This window comes from Pangasianodon hypophthalmus, chromosome 2 (genome assembly GCF_027358585.1).
Source record: "Pangasianodon hypophthalmus isolate fPanHyp1 chromosome 2, fPanHyp1.pri, whole genome shotgun sequence".
NCBI lineage: Eukaryota > Metazoa > Chordata > Actinopteri > Siluriformes > Pangasiidae > Pangasianodon > Pangasianodon hypophthalmus.
The window spans coordinates 7608445-7625673 of record NC_069711.1 but is presented as its reverse complement, the minus strand read 5'-3'; the positions used below and the strand labels follow the sequence as shown (position 1 = coordinate 7625673).

General features: G+C 40.1%; 1 protein-coding gene across 1 annotated transcript in view; it reads right to left on the bottom strand.

Moving 5' to 3' along the window:
- Window positions 1–16619, bottom strand: part of pdzrn3b (PDZ domain containing RING finger 3b) — a 92513-nt gene extending 75894 nt beyond the window's left edge. Inside the window, exons 1-3 of the mRNA XM_026923163.3 lie at window positions 15766–16619; window positions 8774–8860; window positions 5811–5918 (exon numbers count right to left, since the gene is read on the bottom strand). Of these exons, the coding sequence (XP_026778964.3) occupies window positions 5811–5918; window positions 8774–8860; window positions 15766–16482 (912 nt within the window). The 5' untranslated portion in view covers window positions 16483–16619. The remainder of the gene's footprint in view (window positions 1–5810; window positions 5919–8773; window positions 8861–15765) is intronic.
- Between the last annotated feature and the right edge of the window lie 610 nt (window positions 16620–17229).

The window sequence follows — 17229 nt, the reverse complement described above, 5'->3', positions numbered from 1 at the left end:
CCATAACAGTAGTCCTTGGATTTTTTTTTTCTCCAAAATGCCTCAGTCTCCAGAGCCTCTAGTGTTGCTTTTGACCGTTTACTGTCTCGCTGAGGTATAAGTGTTAGGTTACAGAAAAATAAAATATAAAAAAATTAAATAAGCAGATAAAAATATTTAAAAAGTGAAGAAAATTGGGGTTTCAGCACTATTTTGCCACCAAGTGATCCAAAGGCTCTTGTGAACATTGATGCTGTGATGAATTTCACTATGTACCTGATTGCTTCTTCCAGGACATTAAGCCTTTAATTTTTTTTTTTTTAATAAGGACATAAACACATCAGCACAAATGGTTGTAGGAACAAAATCAACGGCCATCTCAGTCGCTGGATTTTACTGAAAACATTTGCTCTGAATCAAAGAAGGCAAATATATGCAGAAATGTATGAACATAAAGGAATATTAACTTTTACAAACATGTGAATATTAAAATTAAGCAGAAGGCCTAAAAAACGTTCGGAAAAACACTAGGCATATGATTAATCCAATTTGTATATATATATATATATATATGGAGGTCGCCAATAATTCTGTTGTTCAATACCATAGTGAGTATTGAAAGAATGTCTTCCTCTCTGCTCTTTCACTACATCTACCAAACGACTAGCTCACATTAATCCAGTAAGCAAACAGTATTCCAACACCCTCTCATCAAAAGAAGGCTCATTGACATGCTAGCAATAGGTCCCTGCCTCTCAACACTCACTTCCCATTTCTGATACAGTCTATTCAGTAAAAGGCTACTCTAACGCCATTTAGCACCCACTCAGCCTGAAAAAAACTCCAGTAGGTGTGGGGTGTTAAGTGCCACTCTATGGTTAATCTCACTGTTCGCCGACCCCAAAGGGAGATAAGCAGCTAAGGGTCCTGCTAGCAAGCTTAGCCACTGAGGTCAGAGCGTTCAGCAGAATTTACTTTGTCAACACAATATTCATTGGATATTTTAAGAACCTCAAGACAGTGTTTAACTGACATGCATGTGAAAATATTTTAATAGAAGAAAAGCAATAGTTTCCAACCAGTGTTTTGCCTGGATTCTCAGACAAATAGCTGAAAATGGTCTCAGTGGTTGTTCTTTTAAAAGACGGTTGTAGTTTAACCTCTGACCCGTGGGTGTTTGCAGGCTTTAACAAGTTGACATTTATAACCCCTCCAGTGCCTCTGCTACAAGACAAATAAAATTTTCACTTGTGTTAAAAGATTAGGGGATACTACAATGGTGTACTGTAATAGATTACCATAAACACAGCTAGTTATATTTAAACTATATTCAAAATATTAATTAAGAAGCTGCATAATGATAAGCAGGTTAGATGAAACATTTGCCCCATTAGATAAACAAGATATACACTAAAACTGTGACGTCTTGCAGTAAACGCTTTATCAGACAGCTAAGCTAAATACACCAGAACTTTTCAGATGCATTTCTTTTTATTTAATGCCCAATCAATGAAAATTCCAAAACAATAATTAATGGTTTCAACAATTCTGTCTTGTTATGCAGGATTAACAATCCCTTTTATCATAAGGTCAGATGGTCTTTTTAAGCGTGAACGCTTAGATTAGGTTATAGCGCCAATGAAACTCTGCAAATAAATAAGACTAAACAAAGATTTTCAGCTTTGAGAGCAGGCAAAAGCAACGACAGCACCATTTTTATGAGAAAATGTCTAAACCAAACAAGGCCCCATTCATCCAACAAATCATTTGAGTCTGCTTTACTTTAGCTCCACAACACCACTATGAATGTTTGATTCTAGACCTTTCCTGGAGATAGTCTTGATTTCTCACAGATACGTGTTAGCAAGTATGAGGCTGTTTTGGTTTGGTACAAAGCAAGGCAGCTGTGTTTCATTTGAGCTCAGTTGTAAGGACCAGGTGATCCCTGCGGCAAGCTGTTTAGCGATGATGCATGGATCTGCTTTTGCTCATGAAGCAACTTTAGGCATACTTGTTTTTTGTCAAAAATATACCTAACTGAAATACACCAAATGTAGAAGTGAAGGAAACCATAGAGCGTTATAGCGAATTTTATTGGCTCAATGGATAACGATCTGGGTTACTGATCAGAACTTCGGGGGTTCGAGCCCTAGCACTTGAAAGCCCAAATTGCCACTGTTGGGCCCTTGAGCAAGGCCCTTAACCCTCTCCGCTCCAGGAGCGCTGTATCATGGCTGGGATATGCAAAGAAAAGAATTTCGCTGTGTTGTAATATATATGTATATAACAAATAAAGGCTTCTTCTTCTTAGTGTCTGGGTTCTAAGGAAATGTTAACAGTCTACAGCTACATTTTAGACAATTAAAGGCATTTGTAACGTTACTATATGTTGCTGTAGGTGTGGCACACCTGCAGTGACGCTCCATCAACCACCGGCATTAAGCCAATTTCATCAGTGTGACCATCAGAGGTCTATCAAAGTGTGATGGCAATCAAATTGAATCCAGGCAAGAAATGCAGTGTGCCAGAACAACAAGGCATTGCTTTGAAGGTAATTCACGGCCTACTTCTAAAACTAGACTGTTGTTATGACTGGATTCAGATTCTTGAGGTCACAAAAGACAGCCAGATAAATAAATAAGCAATTTACATCTATGGTCAAAGTCAAAAAGAATATATTTAGTCGACTCATTTATGGTACTGGGCATTCAAAGAGATCTCTACTAATTGCATCATTATTTGTTAATTTGTCACCCTGTCATCGCTGAAGACTGGAGAAAATAATGACTAAAAAAAAAAGTACTGAAAATACTGTAAGCTAGAGAATACAACTCAAGCTTCAATTTGTTTATACTCACAACTCGAGCATGCAGGCCATCAAAATCCTGACACAATGTATGACATAGCCCAAAAAAAGTCTGAGCTGAATTAATGAGCCTCCTGGCCCTGTTGGAGGAATTGACAACAAAAGTTTTGATGGATGGAGTGAGGAGGAAAAGTGGTATGACCTGGACGATCATGGTGGCACTGGTTTTCAAAAAGCTAATTCCTATAAAGGGAGAGGATCAGAATGGGACCATTGACTCTTGGTTTAACTACATACAATAAAGAAGGGATTTAGTTCCCTCTTGATTACATTTCCAGCAAGATTCATTACTCAAAGCATAGTAATTTGAGATTGTGTATAGTACCGCACAGAGGGCTAACATATGACCACAAGCCATATAATTCACAAATTCAGTGCATAGACACACCTCAGCGTACAAAAGGTATAACTGTGCCTTTTCAAAAAAAAAAAAAAAAAAAAAAAAAAAGAGAGCGAGAGGAGCTATTATAGAGGGTTTATTATTATTTAGCTATTATAGGGCTCATTTGGGTGTTTTATAATCTCTTCTATAAAAGTCCTGCAAAGCACAGCAACAGCGTTGGACCCGTGTCGATTTTCTGAAGCTCACAAACCAAATGCCTGCAGCAATTTTACATCATCACCTTATAACACTATGCTTGACTCCTATTTAAGCAGGAGACCTGAAGATGATGTCCTGATCTGATCTCTTCTCCGTGTGATCAAAGCTTGATCAATTTAAAAGTGAAAAGTAATAAAGACCTAGATGTGTCCTTAGACCTAGTGACATTCTTAAATGAGTAAACCATATGACTATCGTCCATTATTAATCGCACTTGAGAAGATCTAAACTCATCTGCGGCACCCATTCCAACAATCATACAAAGCTCTTAAAACAACAAGATCATAAACATGCATCAGCTGATGCTACTTAATATGATGTATAGTAGTGTATACTTAATTCCTCTGCGTGGCCTCTCGAAATCAACGTTAATACATATTACATGATATATGTGATGATACCACTGACTCTGCTACGATACGATTTCGAGTCATAAGACAACGATTCGATATTTGATGATAGCACTGAATCTGCTATGACGTGATTCAATTCGACTGATACGTGACCAACTCTTCAGAATCTGAGGTAAGTTTACCATTAATTCATGAATGATGAGGACGAAGAACGGACTATTGTCAGAGTTATATGTAAGTCACCTTGCTAGCCTATTTCTGCGTTAGTTTAAAAATATTTATTATTTATCCATACCACCTATCTATTTATAACCTATAATAATAATAATTAATCAATTTATGACTCCTGCTTTGATTATTTTCAATCGCCAGTTTTGAAATCTATTAAAAAAATTGAATGTGAATTAAATAGTTCTCTTTATCCTTTCTTCTGTATTATAAGTCTTTATTTGTCACATATACATTGCAGCACAGTGAAATTCTTGTCTTCGCATATCCCAGCTTGTTAAGAAGCTGGGGTCAGAGTGCAGGGTCAGCCATGATACGGCCCCCTGGAGCAGAGAGGGTTAAGAGCCTTGCTCAAGGGCCCAACAGTTGCAGCTTGGGCTTTCAAGTGCTGGGGCTTGAATCCCCAAGCTTCTGATCAGTAACCCAGAGCCTTGACCGTTGAACCACCACTGCCCTACTACTGAAAGCTGCAGTGGAATATACCCAGATGTACCAACATTGCTAATAAAAATCCTAGCAGGCATAGAGAGGAAAAAAAAAAAAAAAGAACAGAATTTACCTCAAACCCCTAGCATGTGTCAGTGGACGGGGTTAACTCCATGCTAACAGAATAAGTGCTTTATACAAAATGAACATAAGCATACATCCAAAATTTCATCTTAAAAAGAAAAAAAGCTCAATTCACTTTCTCCCACAGAGATCCAGCCAGATGTATCATGTAGACTAAATGTTCACGTGATATCGTCAATTTGCACAAATCAATAGGATGTAAGCTCTAGCAGATGTGATTTTGGAATTGATGTTAGCTAGCTAATGTGTTTGGCCTTTTTTCCCCTAGATGTGTGCCAAACAAGAGTAAGAAGTCCTGCGTGACCGCTACTTAAAAACTAATTTCACCTCTGTTATTTTACTGGACAAACACACCACAGTTCCGCCTTATTGTTTTCATTGTTTTCTCACCTACCCCACCTACTCTGTTTTCTACTGGCTCACACACCCGAGGTTCACAAATGAACAGCTCAAAATTAAGATAAAATGTCACGAAAAAAGTAACCGCTACCACAAAAACGTGCTTTCCACGTCACACGCCCTTTCCGCTTCAGCGAATTAGCTTTTCCTGCCACGTCAATTCTGTGTGTAGTTTTCAAGTGTCTCTTGTACCGCCATAGCATGGGGTCAGAAAGCGTAAACGCTACAGCTAAAACGTTGATGTTACAGATAACTTACACTCGAGCCAATGCTGTGTCTGCGTATAGCAAAAATATTTACATTGACCTAGTTAAACAATCATAGCGGCCTGGGCCACCAACCCTCGCTGCAGAATAACACACTTAAACCATGCAGCGTTTTGAAGTTTTTGGACACTTCAATTTCTGTGCATCGTAAAAAATGACCTCCAGTTCAAACAGCCTAGATTATGTTCCAAGGTAAGACGGAGCTTTCCGGACAGCTGCGTGCATTCAGGTTCATTCAAGTGAGTAAACGACGTCTGCTCAGTTACACAGCACAACCAAAAGATGCGGAAAAGTGTAATGTTCACAGTGCAGCTTAATTTATGCTTGAGGATCTGAATGTGAATTGAAAATAATGCACTATCTATTTTTAAGCTATGCTATTACTAGGAAATTAGCAATAGAACAACACAATACACCTCCTTTCTATAACTGTTAATGGCTAAATAATCTGTACATACTCTTTGCACTGGTTTATTATTGACAATATTGCACATTTTGTCATATTAAGAGTGAAAAAACAAATAGTTGAGTAATGCCACCACACATACCTCCATGATTCGGTCATGAATCTGAAGCCCCCCTTCTTTATCCACTGGTCCATGCTCCACAATTTTTGATACAAAGATACCTTCATTTGAAGTCCCGTCTTCATTATCCTGAAAATCCAACAATACGATGTAACTATCTCAGACACATTAGAAGTTCTTGATCAGTGCTATACAAGAGCATGTCTTACTTACACTCCAGTAACAACATTCTGACAATCTCTTGAAATTTGAAGATTTTTAATGGCTCTCAGTAAACAGAAATGGCTGTGACCTATTGACAGCTTCCTGGGGTATAAACAGGAGGTAAGACATGTGTAAAATCTCTGTCATCCATATTACAGCTACAGTTTTCAACACAAAAAGACTGATGGTTGTTGACCTTAACAAGTCAACTAATATATGGATATAAATCAATGAATACAAACTCACAGATTTGATTAACTACAATAATTAACTATAATTAATCATTTTTCTGAAAGACAGATGAATGTATTGCCATCTGCACAGTGAGGAGGACGATGAGAGAAGAAAAGAAGATTAGTCGATTTTTTTGAGCTGTCAAGCTTCAAAATGAACAAGCATTTTGGAAGGATTGAAAAGAAGCTCTTCCTAAGAAGAACAGAAATGGGTCCATGTTCTGCTTGGAGGAGTGGCCATTTATAAAAAGGGTGCCAATAATTCTGTAACTGAGTGCAACTTGGCTTTCTTGAGATGCAGTCTTTTAATCAGGCCATTAAAATTTGTAATTAAGGGACATTCCTCAACTCTAGGATCAATAATGACAAAACTGTTACAAAACTGTTGGGAATTAAGACTAATACACAGAAAAAAAAAGCGTTTGTGACAATTTTTGGTGCATATTTAAATTAAGCATGTTAAAATAAAATCTTTAACAATACATACACTGTCAATCCAAAATCCGGGGACACCTTGCCCTTGCCTTTTTTAAAAATCTGGTCTGACTTTCGATGTGACTCCAAACACATCTCAAAGCTGCAGTAGAGATATTTTATAGAGGAAGCAGGCACATTATCTGCAACGGAACAAGCTGTCCAATCTCCCAGCCTTAACCCATTTGATTGGCTCCAGAAGGTGTTGGACTGAGAGGTTTGAGAGAGAAAGCTGTCCAACCAGAGGCTCTGCAGAGCAGTACTGAGAAGTCTTTGACATACCACAGCAAAAACTGCTCACGGATTACAATTTCTTAAAAAGTTGCTTAAACGTTTGATGGGTTGTGTATCTTCAGTGCACTACTGAACACTGTTTCCATGCTCAGTAACTTAAACTCACATGACATGACATAAAGGTCAGATGTTGCCAAGATGTAGTCCAACAGAGATAACCATCATGGCAGCAATCCACACACACACACACACACACACAAGCACTACTTACTCTACTCACTCACTGCTAGGCTCCCGAGCTACTAAAATGACATGCAATTGGTTGCAGGTGCTTACAGCAAATTGCAAAGTTGTGCCTTGCTAAGCTACCTTACTGAAAATAAGTGACATTTGAAATACTTCCCAAGCCTGGAGTCGTATCGTGATCCTCAGAGATCATGCTAAGTAACGCAGTATGGATGAAAAAGGATAAAGGCAGCCATTCAAGTGTCCAGCACAGAGCTATAAACTGATAGCATGGGCTTGGGGCTTTAAAAGTTTTATACAACCACATCAAACCCATGCCCGCTGCATGCCAAGTCGTACAACACTGCTGAGTAATTTTTAATGGAATACTTAAGAAACCACAGGAAATCAAGCTGTGAATGCTGCAGCTAATTACTGCAAGGATTACTTCCTCTCTTTTTCCTTCTCATTGTTACAACAACAACAAGACACTTGTTTACTTGAGAATACTCTTTCTCATGCTGGCTAAAGACGGATATTAGAAAGACGTATGTTTAATTTAAAAGCCTTTGCTTTAGTGAGCAGCATGTAGAAGCACAGGTAGTTACAGTGTGTGTATAGGAAAATAATCAATGACCGGGTGGCGTGATGACATAAAAGCATGTACTGAAGTGTTCTGTGTTCCTCTTATACTACGACAATGCCAAAGATTACAATTTTTTAATCGATTAAATAATCAAATGGCATATTTTTACCCATTTATAGTTACGTTTACTGTAACTACCTCTGACTGACACTAGAGCGTCCTTCTAAAAATGCTAAATAATTATATAATAATATAATCCTCGCAGCTAGAACTACAGCACCCAAGCAGTGCTGTTACAGCAAATCAAGCACGCAACAGTGCTGTGGTTCATCAAAAACAAGGGTGCCCTGGAGCACCATAGCATTGCAGAGTTTAACGTTCTTCCTCATTCCCGATTCAACACAAATGGAGTGGAACCTGACAACCAATAACTAGAACGATGAAGAAGCTACAAGAGCACAAAACTGATCCGTCAGACACAGACTGAGATAAGTCCAGGCTTAAAAATAACTTAAGCAAGGCACCTTTTCTAACACTACACCCCAACACCACACAATCTAGTTCAAATATACAGTATTTTGTTTGAGTTCTGAATATGGTTTACAGTTTCCTGTAGAAAGAAGAAAAAAAAAACATTTGCTGTAATGGTCCAGTTAAGAACAGCAAAGTGCGTCAAACTTCTATTCTGGACATGCCTCACACAAACTCATAAAAACTTCAGCACCTATTCTTGCTGATACGGATACCACAACTACTAGTTCGTAAAGAACCACAATGCCACTGCAGAGATCTGGATAGGGTTAGTTGCAAGCTTTCAAGTACCCTGACAAATCTGAGAACATTGTGCTAGTGCTTGCTACCTGAGATCAGCATTTAAAGAATCAGATTGGTCAGCTGGTCATTTTGATTGGTCACTGGTTTAATTAAGTAATTACGGGTATTGTGTGACATTCCCTAAGACAGGGTATGAAAATATGACTATTTGAATATGAAGTACTGGCAATATGTTAACGTGTTTTGATACGTACCACACATGGTCGTCCTCCAACGATATTAAAGCCCAAAGATCCAGACTCTCTGTGGAGCACAACTGTGACACTTTTGCTCTCGCCACCCTGAAAATAAGGCAAATGATACAAATTCAATATATGTGCATAACCTCAAACAATGGACCGTACACTGACAATTGTTTAGAGCTTAAGAAAGTCTTAGAAAAAGAGGCCTCTCAAGTGACCATTAGCTTTCAGGGTTAAAAGCTTTGGTATTTCCTGATATGTTAAGCTTATTAATAAACCTATAGCCACTTCCAAAAGAGGGATGACAAGAGGGATTTGGAAACCAGACGTGTGTCTAATCCCTCTGTCTGTTAAGGTGGCGGTAGTGGGCGGTCAGCTGTCCGTTCTATACACCATAGACTACTGGGTCTAAATAGAGCACATATTTTAATGGTATGTACAGTGTCAGCCATTTATAGCTGTCTGCAGGCAGTGCAGGGGTCTCTGTTTGGAATGCAACAAGCCAAAACAGATGCCTAAATCCCAGAATTCCATGGGAAACCATGAGTGTGCTAAAATGAGTACAGAGCGTATGGTATTTTCTTTAACGACAAGAACATAGTAATTGGACTACCATGATGAAAGGTATGTGGTGGTTTCAGACCCAATGATTTGATATGGAATACATATAAAATCACTGGCTTCCACTGTCTATTAAAAAACAATAATAGTCATATACCAACAATGTATGGCGCTCCGTGGCCAATCTTACATAGTCCTGGAGGATTTAATCAGAGATGACAGCCAATCATCACACAGCTTTCTCCAGCTATGCACGCTGTCATGATTGAAGCATTCAGTGGGAACAACAACGAGACAGTACATTACCCCACTACACCTGACTAATCGTTTCTTCCTCTTTGCTCATATCACGTAATGCTGTATGTCCATTCACTGGAAGTGAGGCATTTACTATTTCAAGTGGTCATTTTTTCCCCCTTAAATATCATTGCCTGCTAACGTGGTGCTTGTTTTGTCAGTAAACTGGTGGACGCAGCTCTAGAGGATTTCACTGTGTATGGAACTTCATTAATCAAACTCGAAGAACAATGCTCTATTGACCCTGCTTTGATCTGTTTATCTGGTTCGAGGCTCATTATTGATCCAGGTTCGACTTCCAGTCTACCGCTTCTGAAGCACAGTAAGGAAAGGAAAATCCTGGCTTTGTCTACGCAGCCTAGTGAGAAAGTTAGGACTCCATAGTCCATAGGTTTTCCCATATTCAGCAATCTTTCACACCATAGCTCTACTCCATTCACCTGGGCCCAAGATATAGCAAATCTCTTCAACGAATATTCACATCCCAAACACAGGGCTCTTTCGTCATGTCTAAAACCATTTCAAGTCATAAGAACTTTACTGTCTCTTAAAAACAGACACCATGTAGTCTCTTCCCATACACTTCCATACACTGAAGGTTAGCAGAGAAACTAACTTGTGTGCTTGTGAAGACTGCAGATTCATAAACCTAATCCTACCCCTAACCCTTCCCCCTCTCAGCAGGCTACGAACTGTAGCTGACAGGCATGACTCAGGGCTAGACAAGGGGAAGAAATCCCCCCTCCACCCGCTGACACTACTTTGTCAGAGTTAATAAAGAAAAAATTTGTATCAAAGCAGGCAGGAGACTGAACACCAAAGTGTGTCAACTTAAAAAAAAAAAAAAAAACCACAACCCCTCAGTGCATTTGATTTTGAAATACTGCCTAAAAACGGTAAGCGAAGAGGTATGTGGTAAAGGAGGTAAGAGAGACAAGTGAGCACCACATAGGGAGCTAAATCTAAAACAACATCTGTCAAAAAAAAAGGATAATTATCCATAGATCTAATGAAAAAAAAATGAGCACCAATTATTATCGAGAGCTGTGTCAAAATTTGGTTCATTTTAAAATAACAGGCTGCGGGTTATTTTAGAAGGAAGGTTTAACAAACCTTACACTTTAAACTGACCTCTTTGTCGAGTGAACACAGCATGACAAATCTAGTTACTGGTCACATGACTAATAACCAACCAATGTCCGTGGTTTAACTTGAACCAATAACCATGACCGACAAAATTAGAATTTATATGACTGGGCTTCATCTGTTCAGGGTATACTGACCCTAAATGAAGCACTCATAAATGCAGCATTAATAAACAGATTTATGATGAGCACTGGATAAAAAAGAAAAGTATTCATCACAACTGGAGTGCTCAATATGACGACTATGAATATATTATATTTTGGAGATGTTTCTCATATATATATATAACGTCAAGGAAAAAACTACTCGAGTTGCCGTGGTAAAGAAATGCCGAGTAAGTGCATGTGCGAGTTGTAAAGTTGGATAGAATCTAGTTTACTAGATTTTTTAGTAGTTTGATAGTAATATTTGGCCTGAATTCTTAATAGTTTGATCTTTCATGGTTTCCAAAACAGACTATAGATTAATTTAGTGATAGTAAAAAGATGTATCAGTAGACAAAAACACGCTACAGATATTTTTGCTTATAGCTATGCCATTTCTTTAAATTGGAGCTTAATTTCAGGGGTAGGTTTATTTTAGTTTCACTCTGTAGTCAACAGCAAGAAGGCTAAGGCTCCTAAAATGGGCACAAGCAGAGGAGCTGGCACTGTCATAGACCAGTGAGTGTCCTTTAACTTACGCCATTATCATACATAATTATCTTATATAAAGCTTAGGTACATCGGCATAATAATCAATGTTAATCTTTTTGCCAGATGTTGAACTGAAGGGGTCTGAGATGGGACTCCCAGTGGGCTGCTTGTAAAACAACTGACACACCATCTTCTACCTGGATAAAATCTAACCACCATCCTTCCACAGTGACTACCAAACTGCCTGCTACAGCAGACCCTTCCACATTTGTAGTATTTTTGTCTTGATTTTTTTTTTTTTACTGTAGACTGCATCTATTACTCTGCCGTTTCTATGGCCAGGACGTTGGGTATATGTTGTGTAGGACTATACATGGTACATTAATATCAAATTCTCTTTAGGGTGGCCCCGGGCCCTACACAAACACTAGAGCCTGGTCATGTGGATGTGTCTAAGCATTTCAGCCCTGACTCTAGTCCTGCAGTGGGGCAGGTTCAGGCTCAAGCTCAAGCAAGCTGTGGTCATCACAGAAGTCACAGAAGTACTTTCTTTCCAATGAGTCCTCCAAATTGTACTATTTGCTTAAATTAAACTAGACTTGGAATTGAACATTTATTTCACAATCTATATTATAAAACTTTGAGTCAAATCTGTGATCATGGATTGAGCTTGGCCATTTGTCTTCAGTGTCTGCAATGTCATGAGTGAGCTCGGATATCCTCTGTCATCCTTCTTTATTAATTAAGTGGAGAAGAGTAGCTTATTGAATTTTACTATATTGTAACATTATGCTTTGAATTAGAGGCCAATATCAAATTGTACCTACATATTAATGCTGGGGAAACGTTTTCATTTGCAATATACTTCCTTTACATTTGAAATTCCTGAAATATAACACGATTATAAATGGTGTTAAATTACTCAGTGCCTGAAGACTCTGAGAAGTACCACAGCGTTATGCTGCCACCACCATGCTTCACCATAGGGTTGAGCAGTACCTGGTTTTCCCAAGGAGTACCTGAAGTCCTATAAGTGTCATATACCTTTTATTCAGAAGTAGATTCTGTCTAGTCACACAATCATAAAGGCCATAATAGAGTATTTCTAAGATGGTTCTCCTTCTTGCAGGTTCTCTCATCTCTGTGGAGGACCTCTGAAGCTCTGTTAGAGTGGCTATTGGGTTCTTGGTCACCTCCCTGACCATGGCCCTTCTAGTTACTGAGTTTGGCTGGACGGCCAGCTCTAGGGAAAGTCCTGGTGGTTCCAAACTTCTTCTATTTCACAATGGAGCCAACTGAGGTCCTAGAAACACTCAACGTTTTAGAATGTTTAGAAAGTCATGGAGGTCTACAGAGAGCTCCTTAGACTTCATGTCTTGGGTTTTGCCTTCAGGTGAACTCCGATCAAGTTCTACAAGCAATCCAAGCAAACAGGATGCAACTGAGCTCAGAGCTTAGTCAAAGGTCTGAATACTTACTTATACAAAAGGTTTGACTTTTTGATTTTTAATAAATTTGCACAAATTCCTAAAAAAATGTCACTTTCTCTTTATGGATTATTGTGTGTAGATTGTTGGGGGAAAAAAAGTCAATTTAATCGATTGTAACATAAATCTGTAACACAATATAGTGCACAAAAACTGAAGGTGCCTAAATGTTTGATGTTTAATTAATTTGCATAAATTCCTAAAAAAAACTTATTTTCATTTTGTCATTATGGGTTATTGTGTGTCGATCAATGGCAAAAAAGTCAATTTAATCCAATTTAAATAGAATATTTTAAATTGGCTGATTATTTTCCGAACCCACTTCATGTTTTTATTTAACTGGCAAACCTGAAATTCTCACTCACTTTCATTAACCACTTTATCCTTTATGCGATCGCGGTGGATCCGGGGCCCATCCCGGGAGTTTATTTTAGCCATTCCACCTACTGGCATGTTTTTGGGAGGTAGGAGGAAACCAGAGAACCCGGAGGAAACCCACACAGACATGGGGAGAACATGCACAGAAACTTAACACAGACAGTAAGCTCAGTTTAGGATGGGGAAAAAAAAAAAAAACTCTTTCAGTGCCAGAGATTCTAAATGCATGCAATTAACATACAACTAAAGAAAAACAGTTTAGATGGTGGAATGAACTGGCATCCCATTAAGGGTGTATCCTTGCCTTGTACCCAATGTTCCCAGGATAGACTCTGGATTAGTTAGACATCTGAGGCTTAAAATCGGGGCCCTTGTTTATCTTCATTGCATAGAAATGGTTCTAAATTGGTTTGTACAAAAAAAGTACAATAAAATAGGGATTCAACAATAGTGCCTATGCATAACATACACACAAGTGTAAGCTGAGAGTACATAATTGTCCGTAGCTGCCAGGTACATGCTTGTTATTGATGATTGAAAAACAGACACGCCCACAATTAACCATATATGGTATGTAGTCATCGCTAAACTGTGCTGATTAGTTTCTTTTTTTGTGTTTGTCATTTTTATAAATTTAATGGACATAAAATACACTTTGTAACTCAGGCAGACATTCACAGAATTGAAACCGTTGGGATTTATATAACAATTAATTTGCTGATGGTGCTGTAAGTGCAACAGTGAAGCAGTTAAGCTACTGATATCAGGCAGTGGTGTACTGGATAAAGGTGTGGCGTTGAGAAATTATGACATCCAACACTGCCCAATCCTACACAATGATGGCAGCGAAATATCCACCGAAATGGTTGAAACGACATGCACAAGTAGCGCCTGTATTCCTGGTTTCCTTCTCTGACTTATATCCCAGCTGATGGCACAAAATATCAGTACAGGTTTAGTGTTTTACTAGGAGTTTTACACCATACTGCATTCATCAACATGCCGACTCGGTCAGCATTTTATGGAATTTGAACATAACCACAAACTCCTCTGTGTTTAACCCTAACAACTTTCAGCGGTAATACAATGTCTAAGCAGTCCAGTGCTATGATTTAACCACGCCCTGTATAAAGCACTCCTGAGAGAATGAGAAGGGTCTGTCTGCGTCCTGTAAGACTACAATCCACGCCTATTACAAGGAAATCACACTACACAACATTCCCATGCCTAACCCCTGGTTTTGTTTTATCCTTATCGGTTTTATTATTACCTTATTTGTTGTGGGTGTAATAGTGGGGAGTGTTTTTAAGGGGTGTGGTTTGCAATCCTGAAAGATGTTTAACGTATCTGTTGTAGGCGTAACTTGTAATAGTGAGCGTGCCTTGTAAGGGGCGTGGTCTGTAATCCTGACGGACGTTTAATGTATTTGTTGTGGGCGTAACTTGCAATAGTGAACGTGCCTTGTAAGGGGCGTGGTTTGCAATCCTGACTGATATTTAATATATTTGTTGTGGGCGTAACTTGTAATAGTGGGCGTGCCTTGTAAGGGGCGTGGTTTGCAGTCCTGAAAGATGTTTAACGTATCTATTGTAGGTGTTACTTGTAATAGTGGGCATGCTTGTAAGGGGCGTGGTCTGTAATCCGGACGGACGTTTAATGTATTTGTTGTGGGCGTAACTTGTAATAGTGGGCGTTTTGTAAGGGGCGAGGTTTGCAATCCTGACTGATATTTAATATATTTGTTGTGGGCGTAACTTGTAGTAGCGGGTTTACTTTGTAAGGGGCGTGGTCTGTAATCCTGACGGATGTTTACCATATTTGTTGTGGGCGTAACTTGTAATAGCAGGCGTGCCTTGTAAGGGGTGTGGTCTGTAATTCCGCAGGACACAGATGGATACACTTGGAGAGCGCGTACGCATGGTCAGAGCTGGGATTAAATACACACCCGAATCTAAAGAATGCCCTGGTTTAGTTCAGGTACAACTGCCACTGAGCAGGTGAGCTTCAGCAGGTAAACTGCTACAGCCTGCTAACTGACCACTGTGATCTCGGGTTCGGATGGAGCATTCTGGGATATCAACAAATCAAGTTAAATATCTAAAGTCACTTTCTGGAATATCATCCTGACTACCATTTTGGCTTTTTAATTGTTACTGAGTGAAAAGAAAAACTATGTGAGAAAGCTGTATTATATAAATATTAGCTCAGAGTGCTATAACAGGTCACTCATTCGTCACCAAACTGTTTTACACGGATTACAGTCCATCCAACCCAGAAACTGAGCTTCCCTACAGCTGCGCAGCTGCATGCGTTACCATGCGCAGTGACTTTACTGTACTGTAAGCCAAGCCAAGCTCAAACCCAGTCCTAAACACCAAGTGGAAGCAGTTCATGAACTTTACCTACTGCCAAAAGGATCAGAAATGAACCTGTGAGGCTTCAAACTGTCAAAATAGTACTACTAATACTAATACTAATAATAAAGAAATGGTGTTGCAACCTTAGCTGGAGGCGCAAAGCTCTTGGTGAGGGAGTCGATGCGCGCGCTGTACTCGGTGAACTTTTTCTGGTAGCGGAGCGCAGTCATCTGCAGCTCGTTGTGCACGGCTGAGAGCTGCGCCAGCAGTGACTTCTCGCGCTTGCTCGCGCGCATCGCCTGCTTTTTACACTCCTTCTCCAGGGTGGTGACTTTGGCGTGCAGCGCGCTGTTGTGCGCCTTGAGCGAGCGCACGCAGCAGTGGCCGTCCAGAAAGCGCTCTCGGTGCGTGAGGCCGAGCCCGCAGCCCTGCTCGCACACGCCAGCCGGCCGGTACTCGCAGGCGTCGCGCATGTGCAAGTGCACGTCCTTGAGGTTGAGCACCTGGCTGCAGCCCTCGTTGCGGCAGCGCGCAGGGGCGAAGTCACACGTCTCTGCGTGCTCGGCGAGCTGCTGGAGCTTGACGACTTGGCGGCAGCCCCGCGCGTGATGCTCGCAGCGGATGTCCAGCTTGAGCACGAGGCTCTTGAGCGGCGGCACGTGGTGCAGCTCCTGGGCCGACACGCGCCGCCGGCACTGCGCCGGACAGCTGCGCTGCTGCGCCACCCACGGCAACACGCACGCCGCGCAGAAGACGTGGCCACACGGCGTCGTAAGAGGCTCCTCCAGCACTTTGTGGCAGAGGTTGCACTTCAGGTCCGGGTCCACGGTGCCGCTGAACCGCTCCAACTCGAAGCCCATGGTTTGGTTTCAAATGTAAAAAAAAAAAAAGTTAAGAAGAAAAAGCGCCACGGAATCAGCGCTTAGCTGCGGACTCGCGCATTGAAAGGAGTCGCACCGCCTGACTGCGAGCTGCTGCTCCCAGAACAAACTAAAGCCTCAAACTTTGTGAGGAGGGGGCAGCGGGGGAAAATGCGCTACCGTAACGAGTCTAAGAGCGGCGCATCCACTCTCACTCTATCACTGGCTGTGTCCAAAATGTGGCAAAGTAATATGCAAATATTACCGCACTAATCAGTGGCTACACCTAAAACAACAAACTACAGCAAATAGTAGTACACTTTTAGTAAAAAAAAAAAAAAAAAGTTTTATGTACTGTGTAGTAATGTGTAGAATCAATTCAATCTGTATAACACTTTTAACAAAGGAGCTTTACAGAAATATATAAATTCAGCATATACATTTTAAACTTGTACATTTATAAATCCGTAATGAGCAAGCCGGAGGTGATGGTGGCAAGGAAAAAACTCCCTGAGATGATATGAGGAAGAAACCTTGAGAGGAACCAGACTCAAAAGGAAACCCATCCTTATCTGGGTGTAACAGATAGTGTGATTATAAATATAAAAAATAATTTCCCTTCTATTACTGTGTACTTGTTGTTGTTTCTCTTTCAGTTGCTCCTGTTAGGGGTTGCTACAGCAGATCATTGGGCTGTGTATTTGATTTTGGAACAGTTTTTGTTTTTTTAAACACTGGATGCCCTTC